At 37.1% G+C, this 23,552-nt stretch overlaps 1 protein-coding gene across 3 annotated transcripts in view; it reads right to left on the bottom strand.

Annotated features, from left to right (window-relative positions):
* The window catches only part of VTI1A (vesicle transport through interaction with t-SNAREs 1A), a 326,845-nt gene that overhangs the window by 253,546 nt on the left and 49,747 nt on the right, over positions 1-23,552 (bottom strand). For all 3 annotated transcript variants that reach the window (XR_013814740.1, XM_079793566.1, XM_079793565.1), the window contains exon 4: positions 7,453-7,530. Coding sequence is in view for 2 of the 3 variants with exons in the window: in XM_079793566.1 (XP_079649692.1) it covers positions 7,453-7,530 (78 nt within the window). In the remaining variant the exon portion in view is untranslated. The remainder of the gene's footprint in view (positions 1-7,452; positions 7,531-23,552) is intronic.

Below are 23,552 nucleotides of genomic sequence, written 5' to 3'. Positions count from 1 at the left end.
ATCACTCATGTATCTTCAACCACAAGAATTGTTGAAAACCACTATCTACAAGCCTCTACACTAGCATTCGCATCACCTTGAGAACGAGGGCATAGCCATAAAAAACTTGTAGGAAACTCTGAGTCAATGCAGACCATCTGAACTCAGAAATAATTCACAGTACTCTTATGATCATCAGCAACAGGACAATTTTTAAACTGCAATATGGGCCATTATTTTATGCTCTAATAGAAAAGTAGCAACCTCAACCTCCCTCAATAAAGAATAAGACTACTCTATCTCTGAAAGCATAGTTGCTGAGTTTGGTCTAATTAAAAAGAAATACAGAATCATTCAGCATTCCTCATTGATATGGGGATAAAATTATAAGCATTGCTGTAACTATGTGCTGGGCCACACAAAAGTCTGAGGCTGCACTATGAAACAGGCCAGCAAACTCAGGAAAGTGAGAACTCACTTGGGTGCTATTTCCTGCAGAAAGGAATGTGTTTCACAATGACGAGAGCTTTGGCTATTTTAGGTATCTGTGTACACAGACTAGTAGTGCATTTATAACATATGTGTGTTTCCCCAAAAGGATAATAGATTCATGGTATCTTAGGTTGAATTTTGGGTGAAGCAAAGAAGTTTATTTAAAAATAGTTTTCAGTACAGTAAATCAGATTGTCAGAAAAAAAGAATGAATCCTATTGATTTCTTTATGAAACCAATACAAATAAAACAAATCTGAAGTTGGTCTACATTAAAACTATACTTGAGTATAAGCTTTAAGATATTCCTTTGTTTTTCCTCCATTTTTGCCTTTTAAAATATGAATTTCCCCCTGATGCTAACAAACAACAATGATCACTGAGACAAGCATAATTTGGATAGATGTGTTTTTGAAAGATAATCAGCAGAGAATATGTCTAGGAATATAATCAATACTTTTGCTATGTGCATATTTTCCCGGAAAAATGAACCCAAAGATCTTACTCCAGATTTAGAAACTCAATTTTATAAGGAAAAGCAGAATTAAAAAAAAAAAAGGCAAGCTAAGAAGTACTCACCTCTTCACGTAATTTTATCAACTGCAACATGAATGCACAAAAAAAAAGATAAAAAGGAAAGAAATGGCAGGAAAGAAAGATCAGTTGTGTGACAGGATACAGAATTAACATTGACAATTTATCTGTTTACATGTTTAGCATTTAAAAATCACAGACAAACACATTAAAAGAACCTAAACATAGACTACATGCAGAGTTTTTTGAACGAATAAAGATCACTTTCTCACACTGTCACATTCAACAAAGAGAATAGTGTGAAATTCTCTTTTAAAGTACATCTAAGACACCATCATGAAATAAAGGGGAACGACTTCATAGAAGTCTATATTATAAAGAAAGAAAACAAGTTTACTGTTCCTCTCTTCTAAGAATGTACCACTGAAAAGGTTTTGTATATACAAGTTTTCAGGATGTTTCTCGATTTTGAATCTTGACAACTGATTTCCGATTTTACCCACAAATGAAAATGATTAATAGTTAATGCTTTTGTCCCAATAAGTATTTAAAACAAACTATCATGTTAGTTAATATCATACCTGTACCTACCCTAGTAAAAATATTGCATTAGAAGATAACATTATTTTAACTGAGAATAAAGCATGCTAGGATAGATAATATTTAGGATATGGTATCAGAAAATATTTCACTATCCTTAAAAATATTGTGTAGGTTAGAGCTAATTTCTAGGTGTTTGTTTTGCTTCAGAGGCTCCTGAAGTCACATACTGTTCCAAATTTTTTTTGATGTTTATTTTTCAATCTTTTTCATTTTGTAAACTGGGGCATCTCAAATCAATGAGCTCTCTGACTTCATTTGTACTGCACTCTGTTTTCACTAAAGACAGACCCCAAACCACTCTCTACTTGTTAGTCAATTGTCCTAGAACATTTTAATTCTCCTTTGTAGAACATTTTTCCATTTGCCTTAAATATAACAATAAAATAAGTTGCTTAACTTTTTAGATACTAGGAAATGAATATACCATATGTCTGACTCATTCTTTGTGTGTGTAGGTGTGTACGTTTGACAGTATTATACAACACAAATGTCATTGTATGGTTGAGATGAATGCCATAGCTTCTGCAATGAACAGAAACTGAAACCTGTGTTGTAAGAGACTATTAACCACATTCTAAGTCTGAAATGTGCATCCTCAGCAATTCAGATCCACAACTGATAATTTTTAAACATCCAAATATCTGTAACATCTGTTATAACACTTGACATATGCAGGCCAATAAATTAAACTATTGCTTTGGGAGAAACGTGCTATGAATTGCTCACTATAAGTGTCTCTAAAGGTATCATGTTTACTATAGTCCGGATTTCTCAATGCTTAATGCTGTTTTTGTCTCCAATTCAAAGAAGGCAGCATACATTCCAGCCTATGCTGATATTTCATTTGTTATATGAAAAGTATTTCAAGGACAAAAGAATGAGTTTTCAGAATTGTTATGAAACTCTTATAAAATGGGTACAGAATTTATTACATAATGTCTCACAATGCATTTAGTGAAAATGAAACTTTTAATGTCATCTTTTCAAAATATACAAGAAGTTGCCATTATTTTTAATTAATAAGCTTGCTCACTCTTTCAGCAAACATCCAGTGGGTATGAGTAAAGGCCCTCATCATTTCATGTGGAAAGTTACTATTCTTGCCCAGAAGAGGTAACATTTGAAACTCAAATACCTGGCCTATCATATATCGGAATCTTTCTCTTTGCTCTCCGAACATCATGGGAGAAAAAGGCAAACATTAATTCTCAGGAAGAGACGATCTGGGAATTGATCGCACAGCTATCTTTTCTTTCTGGGGGCACCATTCATCACTTGACTATGATACTTAAAGGGCCAAAGTTTAAAACTACTCCTCAGCAATGGAGACCATTTGGGGCATGCCACCCTGCCATAATCAATGAGTGTTTCAAATGCTCCCCATTTGTTGTTTCAATAGGTTCCAAACAAAAACCCGTTCTATCTTGTTTGTGCTGCATGGCTGCGTGCAGGCTCTGCGCCGGATTTGTAGCTAAGCTAGGTAAGGGGAGGGGTTTTAATCTCTATCTCTCTTTTTTTTTAAGGGCTGAGAGTTTTCATTCAAGTAAACAAAAGATGGGCTATATTTGAAAATTAACAATGCTTAGACTAGACTGGAAGGAGTGATTTCTTATTTTATTGAGTTACCAGCTCCATCAGAGGCCACATGAAAGTGGACCATGCCACCACGTTGAGTTATGATAATCAACATCTTTTTTTGAAACAAAGAGGTGTTTTTTCCCTCCCTCAATGCAGAATTTGATACAAGAGGTAATCTGTTCCTTTGTGGGCTGAAAACAAAATCTGGTTTACGCTGGTTTGAACCAGCGGAATCTCTTGTGGGTAAGCCTTCTGCTGCCTGCGACTGAAATCAAACCTGCGCTGCGGAGCATGTGCGGCCCATGCGCGCCTCCGAGTGGGCGCCGCGCCACGTGACCCCGCAACTCCCCAATTTTTTTTTTTTAAAGCTGATAACGCGACTGGCGTCTCTGTCCGCATACAGATAACGAATAAATGCTGAACTCTATTAAACGCCCTTTACACATTATCGTGGGTCGAACACACAATTTTCTGAACTTATGATGACAGTCTATTTATTTGGCTATAAACCCTCAGCACGTAACGAACAGATTTGTGCCTGGTAATGATCTGCTCTGCCAGGGCTATATGAAATGATACCAACCTCCCTTAGATCTCGGGGAATTAAATTGACCGACTTCACCCCCTGCTCTGGGGCTGGAGTTTGACACACTTTATGCACAGCAAGCTCAAATCGGAACTTACGAGAACCTCGTATTAAAAAATTAAGCAATCCTATCTGCTAACTATTGCTTTACCACCCAACTTTTGGCACGTTTGCAAATATCCTGCTCTTTATAGATCTTGCTTTGAACCTTCGATTTAGGATTTACTCACATTTCATTTACTCAGGCTTATTCATTGATCGATATAATTTTGCATAAGGAAACTGAGAGACTATTAGGGTTCAAAGTATTGCTTGGAACATTTTATATGCTCCATTATGACACTTTACTATGAAGAGGGTTTAATTGTATAAGATGGTTTTTGTTTCTGTGTGTTTTTTCCTTTTCTGAGAATGGTCTTTATGAAACTAAATCAAGATAACAACTATTAAGGTTTCCATTGTTATATTTTAAAAACTCAATTCTCTCAAGTTCTAAAACGTTGCTCTATGGGAAACATGACATTTTAAAAGAAGAGAATGATAATGCCTAAGACAGCAATCGTTGGAAAGCTGATGACCCAACAATAGTACTCAAATGTGCAAAGTAGGTAATTTTGTCCCATCTTTGTAAATCTGGGATGAACTATATTTGGATATGTATGAAATGGATAGAATCAGAAATAAATTTATACAAAGCAATTAATTTGGAATTAAATGAAGTTGTGTACTGTATGCGGGGCATTTCCAATCATGGTGGAAATGTTGATATATATATATATATATATATATATATATATATATATATATGGAAATTAATATACTCTATAGTTAATTGGAAGACTATATTTATGTGTATAAACAGCCAGGTTTTAAATGCCTAGGGAAAAAAATTCACAACCATTATAAATGGCCAGAATGAGAAATAATAGCTATGGCATTCACATTTTTGTAAATCACCACCAAAAGCCACAATAGGGATGATATGTTTACTGCATAAAAAGTAACTAAACAGTCAGTACTTAGTTTATTTTACCTATTTTAACCATTGCTATGAATTCTTTATTATTTCTCATCTATAATTAAAAAATTGAGATATATCCCAATTTCAATGAAACAAATATTGCTATTTTTGTCTCATTTTGTTTACCTGCAAGTTTTCTCTGTACATTAAAAGTTTATGATAAGCCAATAAGTTCTGAAAAATCAATGTTTCAAAAATTAACTGGAATATAAACTTACTTATGGGCAGAAAATATTTTCTTATATAAGTTACAGATAAGCCCAGAAAAGCCTACCTTCTCTGCCACTCCGCTACAAAAACTAACATGAAGAGCCAACTTAAAATCCTTTCTTCCTGTAAAGAAAAGGCTTCTGTTTTAATTCCACAGTCTGAATGAATACTGATGCAGAATAAAGAGTTATTTTCAAGTGAGCATTCCTGTTAAGGGTGTTTTAGTTGGAGGGATTTTAATTCCTATATTATGATTTAAAAAAAACCACCTAAAACAAAATTTAATTTCTTCAGTATGATATGGAAATTTTTCTATACCTGGTAACTAAATATCCAAAAAGTTACGTGTGGTTTCTTTGAACTTTCAAACCTAATTCAGATTTTAAACGGAAAAGTTCACATAAGTAATAATCTAACCATTACATATCCATGACTATCATTTATCATCCTCTATTTATGGAAGTGACAGGTCCTTGTGACTAAACTTCAGGTTCTCCGAGCACTTTCAGAATGTGTAAGTTTGATTTATACAAGTCCATGGGAAATCTCTGTGTAATCATTTTAAAGTGACAGGAATATAATTTGCAAAATTCAGAAAATATGAACTCAATCTATTTTTGTGGAATATTTTTCTTTAGGCATAAAAAATCATACCCATATGCACGTAAGACAAATGTTTTAGGCACATAAAATGTCCATTAAGAGAAGTGAACATGCCTTTAAAAAAAGAGAGAGGGATCCCTGTCATACACTACAACATCCATTACAATAAAGGAGTCTGAGTTAGACAGGGTACCCCCTTCCTTTCCATTTCCTCTCTACTAGGCAGTAGTTTCAAATGAGAGAAAGATCTATAGCTTTTTAAAGAACTGACATGAGAACTACGCATTCACTTTTTTTGTAAAAAAAAAAAAAAAGATAATGCTTTCTCTGCAGTAAAGATAGGAAATAAAATTATGATTCACTCAAATCAAGAGGTATGAGCAACCTAAATCTCACTTAAAATAGGAAGAAAATATTTCTTTCTCATTCTTACATTATTTAATCTATTATGAGCAAAACCCCTTTATCACATCACCCTTTTCTGTTTGATGTGCTCTATATAATTTCCCCCCTTACTAGTAGTTATTCTTACATTTCAATCAGGAAAGCTGAAATCCCCAAATCTTAAAATGTTTACATGTCTGAACTCAAGCTGGTAACATCCAAATAGGGGAGGGAGTGAGATCTTTTCAGAAACAAACCATCAGCTCAGTGATCCTTCTTCCTTTTTTGGGGTGGATGGATGGGGGGGATGGATGGGGGCTTTAATCACATAAACAACACCCCTGTTTATAGTATTAACATTACAGTAAATAGTAGCATAGTTTCCGCATATGTAGAGCTATAATTTATGTGAAATGCTAAATACAATTATGCAATTTTTACAATGTGTATGAATAAATTATTTATGTTTTTACAGTCTTATTAAAATTTTGGTTTACTCAATGAATGATTTATGTTCATTTTTATTTAGGCAGAGCAGAGACCTTTATAACACTTGCCAAAGTAACATTAATAAACATGTTCAGTTCTTGCTTCTGAAGTTCCCTATCATTTATTTTCTTTAAAAGTATCAAAGAGAATCAGTCACTAGGTTTGTTTGAGACATTTAAAAAATCAATCTCAGCACTGAGGTTCTTGAAACACTTTTTAAAAGTCATACGTTATCTATGTGAATTAATGAAATCTGCAGTATTAATTCAGAGAAAGAAGTGGGACATTAATTGGACTCAGGACACCACTGTGTAACCCTATGAGAATTGACAGCCAAGTTACAGGACCTTTTAAGAAGAAATTGTACCTTACTTTTTGCTTGTGCAGATCTTAAATTGCAAAACGACTTTTCCCATTATTATTACTATTACTTTTATAATTTCACAGAGGCCACTACCTCTGTATGCCTACCCAAGTTTCACACTGGTACTTGCAATTTGCATTTTACTGAATGTATTTTTAAGAAGCGACACAATGGGAGCCTGGGCTGCCCTGTTGAATTTTGAAAGCTTACTTTCATTTGTTTTGCTGCAAGTGTTGATTTAATTATACTGCATTATTATCAAAGCTGCATTGTGTACTTTTTTATTCCTTTTACATGTGTTTGAGGTGAAGACCTTGGCTTTGTCTGCAAACAGTGTGTTTCAAGTTATTCCTTAAGTACTAAATAATAAAGAAAGGAGAAGAAAAGATTTTTTTAAAAGATAGCAGACAGTGATCCCAAGGTAAAGGGTTAAATGTAAGATCTCCAAGAAACATTTTGAAGTTGATTAAGACTCCAGCTTTGCATTAAACAGTATCACTTCCACATGAGTTGCCGCTAATGCTGTTAAGGAGCAGCTTGAGAGCCCAGTGTGCCAGTGACCTCCTTCACCCTCCAGCCACCCACCGGGCCTTCCTGATTAGCATTCTACCTGGCTCTCCGAGGAATTCCCGTCATCCCCTAGGAGCTCATTGCGCACTTCGTCACTGTAGGCGATCCGTGACCTTTTCTGTAAAACAAAACAAAAAGGGAGAGAGCGAGAGGAACGTTAGAAAGTAAAGGCTTCGAAGCATTATTGGTATCAAGGCTGATCATCTCAAACCTCGAGAGCCCCCTAATGGAAACCTATTTGCTAAAACCTGCAAACCAAAGTTGTGTAAAGTTCTTGAACTTGAGAAGTTTAATGTAAATTAGAAGGTTTTCAAATGCCAATAATGAAAGAAAACTGCACTGTGTAAGTACTCCATTAATAATCAAAATGGATCGGAACTGGTATGTTATTCCACACATAGTCATTCAAATAAGAACAATACGCTGAAGGAAATACAGCTACATAGATTGCAATTAAAACCACGAGAGTATATGGGGTTCTTTAATAGTGTGGCAGAAAATGGATTTTACAATTACAAGTCTTTTAAAATCTCTAATTCTAGGATAATATTGTATCTGCATACATACACTGGAATGCTTGGAAAATTGTACATCTATATTTCATTATTGTGATGTTACTAACCAAAAAGAGATGAAATTTAACAGTCCAACCCATTTTGGGACAATAATTGAAATGTCTCTAAGTCCTCTATAAATAACTAAGGAAAATTATGGCAGTGCGTGTGTGTGTGTGTGTGTGTGTGTGTGTGTGTGGTAAAACGAATTAAATCTCCCAATCCTTGTAAATAAAAGCAAGTAGGCTGTGAGTCAACTTTTCACAGTCCCAGTAAATAAAGACAAGTGGTCCATGAGTCAAGGTTTCACACACTGAAATTCTGTTTTACAAGAAGTCTACCTTTACTTGTAAAGTCAGAGGGACATGTCCGCAAGCAACTCGTGAATTATCTAAATTACACACATTTGGAAAAGCTAAAAGGCTCGGAAGATTAGTTGGGCAGCTGGAGTGCAGTGCTTAGATGCTGCTGCGCATCGCTACTTCAGACCCAGATGCAGATTTACAGGCGACTTTGCTGCCTTTTCTGCGTCTGAACTAACTGAGCAAACACCGTTGATTGGAAAATGGCAATCTTTTTCTCACTTCGGGTCTACAGTGGAGAACTTAAAATTTCTCACCTGTCCAATTGTGATCCAAAAAGTTACTGCAGTTTGAAAGGACTATCCATAGTCCATGAGCAGAAGGCCACAAGATTTTTAATTAGACTTCTAAACTAGTGAGTAACCCTGCTTTGCCACGTGGAGATCATAATACCTTAAACATAAACTCATAGTAGAATTTAAAAGGATTTTTGACAAGAAAATCCAGTAGACTTTAAATCATTTTAAAGTTGCAGCCTTTCTCAATTGTGGCTGTTATCTCAACCATAAAACACAGAAAATTATTTCAGTAACTATTTTTCTGAATTCCCCCAAGAATGATACGTAAAAGAGAATTTAATTTATTACATAGAACAGAAGCCTTAGGGCATTAGGGCTTACTCTCTGGCAGAACCCAGTTGAAGGGCTGAATGGAGTATAAATAAAAAATAAATAAATCGAGATACTCCTTTATTATTTGGGGGAAGTGGAGGAGGAAGCCAGTCTCATGGTTTTCTAAAGGTAGCTTATGTTAAACTGAGACTAGAACCCTGGGGTCCTGACTTACAGCTCGGTGCTCATTCTATCACACAAAATTTCCTCACCAGTTTATTGCCCTCTGGATATACTCAGGTAAAAGATGCAAAGAAAATGCAAAATGTTTCAATGCAAAGTAGATGATAGCATCCCATCCCTGCCCTGAGTCTCTACCCCAAGCTTGCCTTCCCTGCTACAAATGTCTAACTTATACCTTGGCAAATGCAGTAAGTCTGTAGGTAGAGAACTACAACCAACAATGTTGCAGAGGACGAGGGAGAAAAGTTACCTCATTAGCCTGAGGTCAGTAATGGCATCTATATCAGACATCTCAACAATTCAGGAGTGACCCCCTCATTCACTTGTGAACATGCCAGACTTCTTACCACCACAGACAGTATATTCATGGGCCCTGCTTCCCTTACTGTATTTACTGGAGCTGCTATTAATTAGCTATTTCTATTAACTTCATACAGAATTGTACAGAAAAATGCAAGTTACAAGGACAGTATACTTCATGGCCTTACCACAGTAATTAGATCAAGCCGAACCTTTCTTTTGCCCATATGGAGATCCCCACTATGGTCATTTCAAACTAGCTAAGCCAAAGCATTTTACAGCATTAAAGGAAATGAGAACCTTTAAACAGGCTGTGGTATCAGAGCTGCCTCTTTAATTATTCATTTCATCACTATGGGGGACTAAAACGTTCCCCAGTATGCAAGAATTTCACATGGAGATTGTTTTTGTTTTTCCCCTTTCTCACCCAAATACCAACAAATTGGCATAGATTGTTCAATTACATTATATTCTTATTTTGATTTACTATACTTCAAACGTGGAACATTACAAGCATGCATCCCTAAATATCTCATCTTGTTTTGGTTAGAATCTATTGCTTTTGAAAATCAGCCATTCAGAGTGTACATGCTCAGCAACAAGGGGAGAAGGAAGGATTTATCTACAGTTGAAGGGTGGTCCCCCTATAAATGCCACTCTTTACCACTGGGATAGTAGACACTGGTCATTTGGATAGCTTTCTGGATGTAATTAAGCAAATGATATGCTGAGTTTACAAAATGTTCCCTGAAAAGACTGGCTTCTACTAAAGAATGAAAAGATAACTCATTTCAAATGTCAGAAATATTTCCTCATGAAAATGATACAACCAATGCTGGAAACGCAACACTTTACACTTGAGTATCATTTTATACTTAAAAAAAAAAATCGAGACCCTGTTTAAGAATTTTGGGGGCAGGAACCAGGTGGAGGAGGGCAATGAGGGGAAGAGGGAAAGACATCTGTAATACTCTCAACAATAAAGATAAAAAATTATATTTAAATGCCAGGCATTGGTATTTTCTCCTAATTTTTTATGCTTTGAAGTTTTAAGTGAGCTGATTGTAATCAACCATAATTTAGCATGCAGGATCGTCATTAAACTAAATGAATACCAAAAAAAAAAAAAAAAAAAAAAGGTAAATTCCTCTGGGTGACAAACTGCTTATTTTATGGATATTTTTCCTCAAAAAAAACCCCCAATAAATTATTGCACTTTTATGGAACTTTTAAAAACCGAATTCTACCTTACTAACTACCATGTCAGACTTTAATTTGGAAGATTCAAAGTTAATGAAACTGAAACATCTCCTGTAGCTTGATAAACTAACTGAAATAATTCTACTTTATTATCAACTGTATAAAATCTGTACTTTAGCCAAATGCAAGCATGAGAATTTGAGCTGGAAATGTCACACACTCAGCTACAGTTTGAAGGAACCCAATTCATAATGCATTTTATAAATAGTTAATGACTTCTATACATAAGCTAACCAGGCAAATCAAGAAATTGTCAACATTTTTAGTCTTAGTTGTCAGTTACTACTGACTACTGGTGCTTTATGTGTGACTTCTGGAGAAGACAGAAGCTCTGTGCAGTTTGTAATCTACTGCAATTTGGGGGTCTGTACCATAAGGGTGGAAAAGCTGCAACTGACAATATTTGCCAACCATACCCCCCCCACACACACTCACACAATTAAATACAAGAGCATTCCTCACTTTTAGTTGTGTTTGTGTAACTTATACACTTAGGTGAACTAGACACAATTGGATGGAAAAATCTACAGACCATAGATGAACTACAAAAAAAAAAAAAATACGACAAGTTAACAACTGATTGTTATCCCTAAGAAGTTAGATGCACTAAGTTTCAATGGGTATTTTAAACTGATGACAAAAGTGAGTCTTTGGCTATGAAAGTGAGAATTTCAGATTCCAAGCAGTTTTCACTTGGTATATGAACAGAACTTTTGCATACTGAGTGGCTGATTTCCTTAAAGCCAAGTTCAAGCAGATAGCCTCGCTCAGTTCTATCTGGCCATTTGGCTTATAACTATCTACTTGACCCAAGCCTTAACATTTCCCAACTGAACTGAATATATTCTAGACAGGCACTGCTAAACTAGAAACAAAATGAAAATTAACTTAGCTTACACTAATTAAGAACTGTGATCTGGGATTCCGCCTCCTGTGTGATTCTACATGTGAAACAGGGTATACATAACCAGAAGGAGGATTCTATGGCCCACCACTAGCATAAGCATAACAATGAAGTTGGGTTATTACCAAAGCGTATATGAGAATTTAATTTCCAAGGAGTGCACATGGCAAAGCAATTGCTTAAATTGCCTCACCTGGGAATTTAATACAATGTTATCATCAGACCAGCCACATTGTAAATAGATTTATAATGCTTTCCATGTGCTGCACTCTGTTGCATATGAATTAAGTAATGATCTGGTATTACAATAAAATCAGCTAGTTCCCACACCTGGCAGACAGGATATTTCACTAAATTAATACCCATACAGCTACATCACAAGGCATGGGAGCGGAAACCATCTCCAAGGCATTCGGCCTGAGTTTTCCAGGGGAGGCAAACACTCCATGGTTGTGTACAATGTCGCTATGTTGAATGGGCTGCTCAAGACAATCTGTGTCTAACATCTGTATCACAGAATTAAGACTTTCTCATTCCCATTCAGTTTTGGCCTAATTTTCTTCATTCAGTACTTTAATTACTAATCAGCAATCCACAACATTTGCAAACACGAAGAAAGGCCTTTATTCTAATCTATGTGCTGCAGACAGCCAAATAATTGATACAAAGTGCAGTATGGTTTGGGTAAGTAATGAAAGAACAGCTTGTCCTAATTCCTAATCAAATTGGTCTATAGAAGAAATGGTTAATAGATTTCTCCATAGGTCTAAACCAAATTACCCGGTCTGGCCAGACTTTTCCATTGCCTTCTACATGTCTTTCAGTCTCCATATATTTAATAATGCTCAAGGTTACCAGGTGATACACCTATTAAAAACTGCTACGCTTTCATAGCCAAAGAATTTAACTGCTCTAAAGAATTTAACTGCCCCTGTTATAATTAACACTCTGGGATATCTATAGAATACCGTGAAATTATATTTATTAGCTAGTCATATAATTGCTGGCATTCATTTCTTACCTAATTTTATCTGGTTCTAATTAAATAATATCATACTTCCGTAATGCCCAGATGGCATTTTCTAAAATGCATCTATCTTTGGCACAAAGCATTCCATTTTTTAACCTCACTTCCATTACTCCATGGCCAAGTTCAGTTTTTCGTCCACACTCCACCATTGACCCAGGACTTAAAAAGGCTCATCAGTCCAGGACAGGAAATTTAAATTTTGGAGAAGAAAAGAAAAAGGAAATTTGTGAAATTTTGTTTATCACAGTGTTCTCTGTGTTATGTTAATTTCTAGCAACAAGCGATTTCAGGTTAAAATATGCCATACTACGTGATTTAGGTAAAGGCAGAGTAAACTGTTAGGCAAATGTCTGATCCCTGGAAAGTTGTTAGGATGAAAAAGCACAGGTCCTGAGTGAAGAGAACAGAGATAACATTTCAGTATGTGATCTTGGGCAAATGACATTTCCTGAATATCAGTTTCCTCAATCTCTAAACAAGTGTTGATAATATTTATTTCCCAGAGGATTTAAATACTATATACAAGTGAAAACCTATCCATAATACCTTGGATATGATAACCCTGCAAAGGATGTTCAACTAAATATTAGCTGGTAACACTGGAAAGGATCCAATAAAGCCAGGACACATACAGGGCTGAAAGTACAAATTAGAAAATGATTTGCCAATATATACCACAACTAGCTTTAAGAAGTTCATATTATTTAACCCAGTAATCCCACTGTACTGTTTTGCCCAATTTTCTATTTTTGCTGCTCCAATTTTTGGGCAATTTTGAATGGTAAAAACTTTACTGCCTTTCTTGAATGATATCAGAGGAATTAAGTTGCAATCTGTTTCTTCTAAGTAATCATTTCACTAAACATAGCTTGCTCTTGCTCGAGGGACTCTTTAGAGTTAAAGGTCAAGCTCATTCGCTGGAAAGTACACATGCCACATGTCACCAATACTGCAGTGTTAATAAAGGGAAAACACACTTTCTATCTACCATAAACTCGTGGCCAATGGACCATATGCAAGCCACCAGAGAGAAAATGCTACCCTGCCCTGCCGGGAGGCTGCCAACAGTTGGAAAAGCAGGTTAGCGTGAGAGCACTGAAACAGCTCATTGTTCTTGAGTATGTAATACCGGGAGGAGATATTTAACCTTTTCGGGAAAAAATTTTTTTTAAAATATGAATGTCTTTGTATTCTGATCACTCTCATTTATTATTTTTGCTTGTACTTTCAAAAAAGATTACATGTTTTGAAAAGAATACTTATGTTTTTGGCTGCAAATAAGGTAAAATATACCACATTTTGTTCCTTAACTTTTTTTTTTTTAAACTTAGCTATCATGTCACATGTGAACGCATGCAAATGATGAGGATATATATGTATATATATGCATACAGGCTCACACAAACCAATGTGCAACCCACATGGAATAATAACGCCACTTGTGATTTGCAATGCGAGGAGAGGCCTTTATTTACACTAGGCACTCCAACCACACTGCTGCTACGTCATGTAATGATGTGTAAAACAGAAATCACGCAACTGCACTTCTTCATTTCCTTCTCCAGCGGGTTTAAACTTCAGCCTGAAATGTAAGCTTAGCATTAGGGTTTCAAAATGCAACGTGAGTGAGTTAGTATATCAGGGCCCCACTTGCTTGCATGTGCTTGTATTTACGGCTTTGACACTGCGATTGAACACAGTGTGCCTGTGTCTTAAATCATGTTAGCTTGTCAATCAATAATTAAGTTACTTCATTCAGAAAATCAGCTCATGATAGAATGCCCAGATGTTGTCCACATCTGGAATAGCGTAAGTACGCAGAGCAGGAAATCTAATTCTTGAAAGTCCTTCTGAAAAAAATAAAATAACTCCATAGACTGTGTTTGAAATAATCAGAATGTCAAAATGTTCACTCTTTTGTTTGAATATGATAATCACTCCCACTGGAAAATGATACTCTGCTAAATGAATGCTACTGAACACATGCTTCATTTGTATTTTTAAAAGAACTACTAAACAAAGTATATACAGTTATACAGTTAAGTTGTATCTTTGTTTTCCTATGTAACCTGCTGAGCATCAGGGAGGAAAAGTGATCTGATCCTTCATTGAAATATCTGTCAATAGCCATAATTTCAAGTGATCTAGATTTCCAAGAACAAACGATCCTGAGGATTCTGTGTAACTGACACGTAGTATGTATCACACACACTTAGTAACACATAAGTGACAGAATCTTTTAGTTGGCAGTGACCTGAGGCATCACCTAGACCAGCCTACACATTTAGATAGATGGGTGATCGGCCCATGGCCACACGGCTGGCAAAGACCAGGCAGAACGAGGGCAGACTCATTTCTCAGTGCCAATGCTCTAGTCACTGAACCAGACCACCGGGACGGGCGGGGGTTGACTTAGGACTCACTCCGCAAGGCCAGGTTGCCTGCATCGTTCACCTAGCTCTATGAACTTAACATCAGTCGACTAGTCTGTAGATTTGGTTCCTGGTCACCCTGCTCCAAAATAAACAAACAAAAACCAAACCTTTACTTATGCATAACATTGACAATAAATTAGAAAGTTCAAGGGTGACAAATGCTTAAGGTAGAATGTTTTATTTTGTCTGATCTCAGAGGGTGAGTCACAACCACACCTATGGGTGTAGCTAGATAGGTTTCAAGATTAATCTTCAAAGGCTACACCATAAAGCAACAATAATCTACCCACAGGGTAGGAAAGGAGCCTCCCCAGTTATTAAATGTGTTAGGAATTGCCTGCTTACCCCTGGGATCTGGTGACTCCCTGTGCGGTTACTCTAAAATTCTACGCTGGAACCAGCCATCTCATGGGCAAACAATTTTTACAATATATTTTTCCTGGTACTTACTTTTGGACCCTTGTTGTGACAGATTCTTTATTATAAAATATGCTGTGCCACAGTGAGGTTGCAGCAATACAGAGATGTACAATACACTTTTTACTGCTTTATGAACATAGCCAATAAAACTATGATGCTTAGGCAATAAAACAAAATTCTTTGAGCCCAAATTCTCTATGAAGACATTTTGAAGATTACTTCTTTAACAGGGTGACCCAAAATATCTTCTATAATAATAAAAGCGTAATAGGCTAATTAGACCGGACAGTTGAACGACCTTCCGGACGTCCGCTGGGGCTGTGAGGGCCGAGGCAAGCCACTGCAGCTGTGAGGGCCAAGCCCCTTGCATGAATTACGTGCATCGGGCCTCTAGTTACATAAATAAGGTAAGTATAAATATTCATACCTGATTCATAAACAACATGTTCTTCCTAAAAATTTCTCCATTTTTAGTTGAATAGAATAAATTATTGCCTACTCACAGGCTTTGCTTCATCAATTAAATGTTCTTTCTTTTGTATCGTCAATGTGTCACTCTTTTCTTTAAGAACATAAACATTTTTAAGTATACCCCAGCTTTATATATTTTAAAAAGTTATTTTACCCTATAATACTCCCCAACTAATGCCCAATCTCTTTTTATCTTTCTCTTCCTAGCCAAGTTTCTTGAAAGAATATTCTACAAACATAATATCACATATTTATGTCCTGGCCACTCTCAACTAAAAACAAACTGAATTCTTTCTTACCTTGCCAGAGGATTCCCCAGGATCATCAATGACTTTCAAATTGTCAAAATCATTGGCCACATTTTTGAAATAAGCTTTTAATTTTAGAATAGTTACAGAGTTACAGAAAAGTGGCAAAGACAGTACAGAATTCCCATATGACCCACACTCAATTTCCTATTATTAACATCTTACATTAATATGGTACATTTGTCACAATTAATGAATCAATTGTTCATTATTATACATCATTATTAACTAAAGTCCATACTTTCCTCAGATTTCCTTAATACTTAATGCTCTTTTTCTGTCCCAGGATACCACCCAAGATTCCACATTGCAGTTAGGAGTCACGCCTCCTCAGGCTACGCTGGGCTGTGACAGTATCTCTGACTTTTCTTTGATGACCGGGACAGTTTTGAGGAGCACTGGTCAGGTGTTTTGTAGAATGTCCCTTATTTAGGATTGGTGTGAAGTTTTTCTTTTGACTAGACTGGGCTTATAAGGTTGGGGGAGGAAGATCACAGAGGTAAAGTGCTATTTTCATCACATCATTTCACAGGTATATACCAGCAACATGACTTAATCACTGTTGATGTGGACCTGGATCACCGGGCTGAAGTGGTGTCTGTCAGTGTTCTCCACTGTGAAGCTCCCGTTCCCTTCCCACGCTGCACTCACTGTGCATGACCCACATTTGTGGCGTGGGGGTGACGCTCCATGTTGCCGAGGGAGGAGTATCTACATCCATTATTTGCATTCTCCTGCATGGGGGAATCTGTCTATTTCATCTTAATTCAGTCACTTATTAACATCAGTACGGACTCAGGGATATTTATTTTATACTTTGGCTCATAATCCAATACAACTTATTTATTGTTACTCAAACTGTATCAACTTTGGCCCCAATGGCCATTTTTCGGTCCTTTTCTCGCTGGACTTCTTGATAACACCTGACATTGTTGACCACTTTCACCTTAGCAGTTACAGACAAGCTTCCTTTGACATTCTTCCTACCCTTCTGGTCTCCCCCTAGTCTCCGTCACAACTTCTCTCAGTCTGCCCCAGGTCTCCATCCTGACTTAGCCACCTGACCTCAATGATCTCACCTAACCCCACTGTCCTAATACCACCTACAGGCCGGCAAAGACATGTTTTCTACAGATTCTGCACACAGATCCAATTCCTACTGGGTACCATACATCACCTAAAGGCACAGCGACTTAGACTTAACACAAGTGGGGCAGTGTCTTTCTCTGCTGTCCCTAATTTGATGTTGTTACCACGCACGTGGTCTCCCCAGATAAACATCCAGCAATTATCCCTCTCTCTCTCTCTTACTCCCCATATCCAATTGATCAACAAGCCCTATGGATTAGATCCCATTTTTTACAATATCTACAATTGGAGCCTTTAGCCAAGTTTCTAGGATGTCTTTTTTTTTCTTTTGCACTAGTCGCAATTCTTTCCTCATAACTGCCATTATACATATTTCATCCCTCTTTCTGCACATGAATTATATCTGAGAGATACTTGTATGGAAAGACTGACACCTTTTTTGGCAGAGGTAAGCCAACAGGTACAAATTCTCAGCTCCTCATCTAGGGGAGTAAAGGAGATCCCTTCAACCCTACCTCTGGCAAAAATATCAAAAAATCAGTGTCTAAAGATAGAATGTATTTCAGAATAGGCATGTTAAAATAGAAAGCAAATTCATTCGACAAAAGCCAACGTACTATGGGAAAATGCTAAGCAACAGACTTCTCTCCAACTTTACAAGTCAATACATTTCTCTTTAATTTCATATATAGGCATCTCTCATATCAGCTGCTTTATTGTCCTCCTCAGTTAGATATTCCCATCTTTTATTATGTAGAAGTGAAAAGACGCCCATTTCAAACGAGAGACGATGTGCATGCATATTTCTCCTTTGTTTGTCTGATTTGGGATCTGCGGAATATGGATTACTTCTGTTATCTGCGGAAGAAGCTCTGCTATGAGGTTGGTATTCAGTTTGCTTTTATCTCCGAGACCCCAAATTGCACCAGTAGGCAACAGAGGGCACTTATCTAGATTGAACTGTCATACAAATAGATTTTTGTCAGCCATTCAATTTGTATTGGAGAACACGCCAACAAAAACAAACCCCGGCAATTTAGAACAATAAACCTACCCTCCACTGACAGGAACAAATTGCTATATTTCAAATGAATAAGAATTACTACAGATCGCACCTCCTGTGTGTTGGTGTTACAGAAAAAAAAAAAATTCTGGGAACTAATTTTGTCTAGCTTTTCTGGCAGAGGTCTAACAGAAAGCAAGCAAGTAGTGTGGTTAACACTAATAAACATGTAAGAAGAAACACACTGACAGACAGGAATTACACGTTCTCAGAAGAGAATGAGGCTGTCTAATAAAATTCCAAGTCAACAGTCAGTGGCCACGTGACGAAAGTAGCACCGCGCTGCATTTTGAGTTTGTTTTCTGATCGTAGTCCTCCAGGAAAGCAGCGAACACCTCTGCCCACAAATCAGTCCATTTGAGTAGCGAGACCATCATTCTCCCTGAGCCTACATTGATTCTGGCTCCCTGTCTTCATGCACAAAGAACATCACAAACTTTAGGGAGCTGACCTCACCACAGTTCCCCTAATCTCTTCCATATCTCAGAAAAAATATTCAGAGTTGATCTATTCAAAGTTGGTGTTAACCACAAACAGTAAAGATGTTGATAAATGACATCAATAAAAATACAATAATAAATGTCTTCTCCCCTATTATTTTTGTTTCTCTTGAATCCTGTTCCCTTTTTCTATCAGCTGCAGTTCATTCTGGCACTTATGCAGCTACACCGTCAGTGAAATCCAGTTTTAGACTCGTGGCATCAGAAACTGCTGTGAGGGAAATATACAAACATTCAAGTTCAGCCCTGGGACTCCATGTCAAACTGAAACAGAAAATAAACAAACTTCATCTGAACCCTTGTAATTTTACTAAATAGAAGCCTAACCAGTTCAATTATTCAAACACTAATATTTACATTGTGAAAATGAGTTTTCTTCAGTTAAAATTATGTAACAAGAATTTAGCACCTTACAAATTTCTATAATATGTCAAATGGCGAAGCTATAATATTATGTGTTGTTGTAACAGGTGCTTTATGTAAAGACCTGAGACTTTATTAAAGGACAGTCTGAAAAAAAAATCAATATATGCCAGATACCAGGCATGAAAAGGACTTCCATGAATAGTAGCTAAAATAGATAACAGGACAAAAGGAAGGTAAAATATAATGCTTCAAGTTGCCTCTATATGTTGGCAAATAATATGTGTTGAGAAAAAATTATTCTTACTTTGAAGAAAGTTATAAAATCACATTACTTTAAAAGCATGCACAGATGCATGATGTATGCAACTTACTTTCAAGTGGCTTAGAAAAATATATACATATAAAGGTAGAGAGAAAAAGATCAATAGAGAAGGCATACATAAATGATAAAGCAATTGGAACAAAATGTTAATAGGTCAATCTAGTTAAAGAGTATATGTATGGTCTTTGAACTATTCTTCAAGCTTTTCGGAAAGCTTGAAAATATTTCCAAATAAAAAGTATAAAATAATTTCAAAGTGTGGAAAGATTATTGGGAGAAGGAAGTACTGGTGTCTGATACACTAAATGTATAACTGGCTAATATCTGAGATTAGCTAAATGTCAAAATAAATCCTCAATTAAATAATAGTCAACGCCAAACAAAAATATGAGAACATTATTCCTTTCAAATTCAGACAATATAAACTGTTCCTTTTTACTATATATGATGGGGTTTTCCACTTTTTCAGTAAAAATACAGGATTTTATTTGCAGTTTTAAATGAGCATGGACTCCAACTAGTACTGCATGGTCAGAGGAGTTCCAAGTCATCCATTCAAAATAGTATCTACCATTTACAATGGTTTGGCAACACAGTACATTGCATTTCAATCTGAATTTAATGTTTTGAGGACAATAATTCTAATTAGATTGCTTAACAGATAATAAATTACTATTATAATTTACAAAAATGCCTAGATGAACCTGATCGAATCTCCTTGGAGTGTTTTGCAATAACGTAAGCTCTTTCACCATGCTTTTAGGTCATTCTCTAATGTTCTTGAAGAGAATACGCACTCGGAGATAGTTAGACATGTGCCCACTACACTTGGACTTGATTTGGCAACCAAGGTATTGCTGATCTGTCTAATTTTGACTGTGATAGCCCTGGACAGGGGCTGAATGTAATTCTATTCTCTGAAAAGAACACAGCCAATTTTGGCACTCTATAAATATGCGATGATAATAGAACCTCAGGGCTAGAAGGGACCTTGAGAGGTCGCCCCGTGTGCCCCATTCCTGACATCACTGCATCCCGAATGTATCTTGTAAAGACCTCAGGAAGGAGGTTCCTTAGCTTTCACAACTGATGTTTGCCAACAGTCACTGGCTGCTGTCAGGGATGATTTCCCTAAATTAAGTGGAAGTCTATAGTACCATAGTTACACATACAGCAGAGACCAACAACAGCTGTTGACCATACTTGACAGAGAGTTCTTTACAGATTTTAAGATACTCAACAACTTGAGTATCTTTCCATCCATGGAAAATGATCCCAGGACCTTTCTTCATCTGTCTCATTTTCTAAACCCCAATCTGAGGGACCCGCCCCTGAATTTATCTGAATTATCTTTAGGCATGGTGGCCCGATTGCACTCAGAGATGGACAATGGGAGATTCTTCCAGAGTCTAACACAGACCGAAGTGGACCCAATCTTACACATGGTATGTAACGTTGAGGTTGCACCTTTTTCTGTTCATTCTTATTTCTGCTCTGAACACATTTAATATTACATATATACTTTGATTTTTATTTGAGTTTTGGGGCTAGTTTCTGTTGCTCTGATTTTCTTGTCCTTTAAGGAAACAATATGATAAATTATAAAGGCCTCAATTTGGGCACCTGATTAGCTAGGATCCAAATCCCAGCTTTGTCCTTTTCTAATTGAGATTAATAAGCAAGTTTTTGGCCTGGCCAGTGTGGCTCAGTAGTTGAGCACTGACCTATGAACCAGGAGGTCACAATTTGATTCTTGGTCAGGGCACATGTCCGGGTTGTAGGCTTGATCCCCATTGCGGGGGGGGGGGGGGGGGGGGCGGGGGGGGCGTGCAGGAGGCAGCTGTTCAATGATTCTCTCTCATCATTGATGTTTCTATCTTTCTCTCCCTCTTCCTCTCTGAAATCAATTTAAAAAAATAAGCAATTTTTTGAACCCCTATGTACCTCAGGTCTAGCTGAGGTGAAGTTTATAAAACAGCTAAGTATGGTGCTGAACACATACTAGGAATTAAAGAAAAATAACTGCTCTGATTATAATAATTATCCTATTGAGAATTCCAGCAAATATATTCCTCTAGCACATAAAACTCTGGGTTTGCCCACAAGCCATGTTAATTTAAGATGGTCTCACACATTTTCCCCAACACAGACACTCAGGTCTGCTCCTGGTCATCACCTGCCGGAAGCCAAGTCTAGCATGTCAGCAGGGCTGAATCATGTGGGACGGCTAAAAAGCATCTCCCCCAAACCTGAATAGGACATTTCCCCAAACCTAAAGATTTGTATATATTATTGTTTGCTGCCAGACAGCTCAGGGCATCTTAAATCTGCATGCTATTGCCTCCTGTTGGCCAAACACCTGAACAGCTGTAGGCTACTCCCCAAACTGACAATGCTTCTGTAAGCCCTACCCTTTGAGGTGTATTATCTCCACCTTGCCTTAGGACAATTTGTGTTAATAAATAGCACAGGGGTCCTTAGACAAGGGGTAGTCTTTTAGCTCCTTTAGCTGAAGCTCCCCTGACCCCCAATGCCTTTCAAAATTATCTTTCGTCTTTGGACTCTTTCTTAATCTACACATCAGCCCCTTTCTCCAGATTGCTGAACCCTTCGTAAGGCTGGGACAAGAACCCTGGCAATCACCCAGACTCTTGACTATAAAGACCAGGTTGACATTCCATTCTGGTCCCTCCTGGCTCTTGGGACTCAATATTGCCTCCCATTATTGGTCTTTTTTCCCCCCTTCTTCTTCTTTTGAGTCTTTTCATGTATATTTGAACTGGATTTTCTGCTTTGAACCTCACTGTTTTTTTGTGTGTGGTGGGGTTTTTTTTGTTTGTTTTTTAGGATTTAGTGTCCCAGTCATCCTTTTGCTCTGTTTCTAGAAGAGAAAATACTTGTATATGTTATCCCAAACTCTGAAAAGAATTCAGACAATAATACAACACAGAAACTTCAAAGATAAATGTGCTTGGTTATCAGCACATTACTGACCAGTATGAATTAAACTAGGATTCAAATCCCAGCTTTGCTATGTGTTATCTATGTGATTGCCTAGAGAGTGTCTAACCTTTCTGAGTCTCAGTTTGCATATCTGCATAAGGGAAATAAAAATGCTTACTTTGTTGTGATGATTAAATGAGACCTGCATTACGAACACAGCTGCATAAGTTAACAGACTCCTCTAAGTCATCATTTTTTTCTTCTCCTACCCCTCTGGGGTGGGGTAGGTGGGTGAGGAACAAGAACAAATGTACTCTGAATTCTCTATTCTTGGCAAACCTAGAAAACACATAATTATTCATAGATCCCAAAATATGTGGAGAGTTGTCTAGAAGCAGATGAGATCATGCAGAGCTACTTGGTAGAAGGTGACAAAATGCATGAAGGATGATAACAGGACTCAACAATAGCTCAGCTCAAAAAGTGCCACCCAAGATACACTTCCCGAAGGTGAGGGCTCATTCTGAAGCACAAGCTCTATCCACTTTGTTTGAAACAATGGATGTGGGAGCAGGTGAAAACAGGCTGCTGGCGGAAGTCCTCCTCCACACAGTCTGTTCAGAGGAGGCAGAGCTACATAAAGAATGACACAGGACTTCTGACTCCCCAAAAAAATGTACAAAGTCACAAGTGAACACTGCTTTCACCTTCACAAACAGAACAAGCTGGAAAAGCTACACGATCATAATTTTAAAACCTACCAGAGAGCTGATGACACAAAATCATGTAATAAAGTACATTCCAGAAAATCATGAGTCTTTTATATTTTTAAATATTTTTTATTGATTTTTTAGAACAAGAGGGAGGGAGAGGGAGAGAGAAACATCTATGTGAGAGCAAACATTGATTGGCTGCCTCCTGCATGCCCTCTACTGGGGCTCGAGCCTGCAACCCGGGCATGTGCCTTGACTGGGAATCTAACCAGCAACTCTTTGGTGCCCAACCAACTGAGCCAGACA

The sequence above is a fragment of the Cnephaeus nilssonii genome (assembly GCF_951640355.1).
Source record: "Cnephaeus nilssonii genome assembly, chromosome: 16".
NCBI lineage: Eukaryota > Metazoa > Chordata > Mammalia > Chiroptera > Vespertilionidae > Cnephaeus > Cnephaeus nilssonii.
This window is presented reverse-complemented; position numbering and strand designations above follow the sequence as displayed.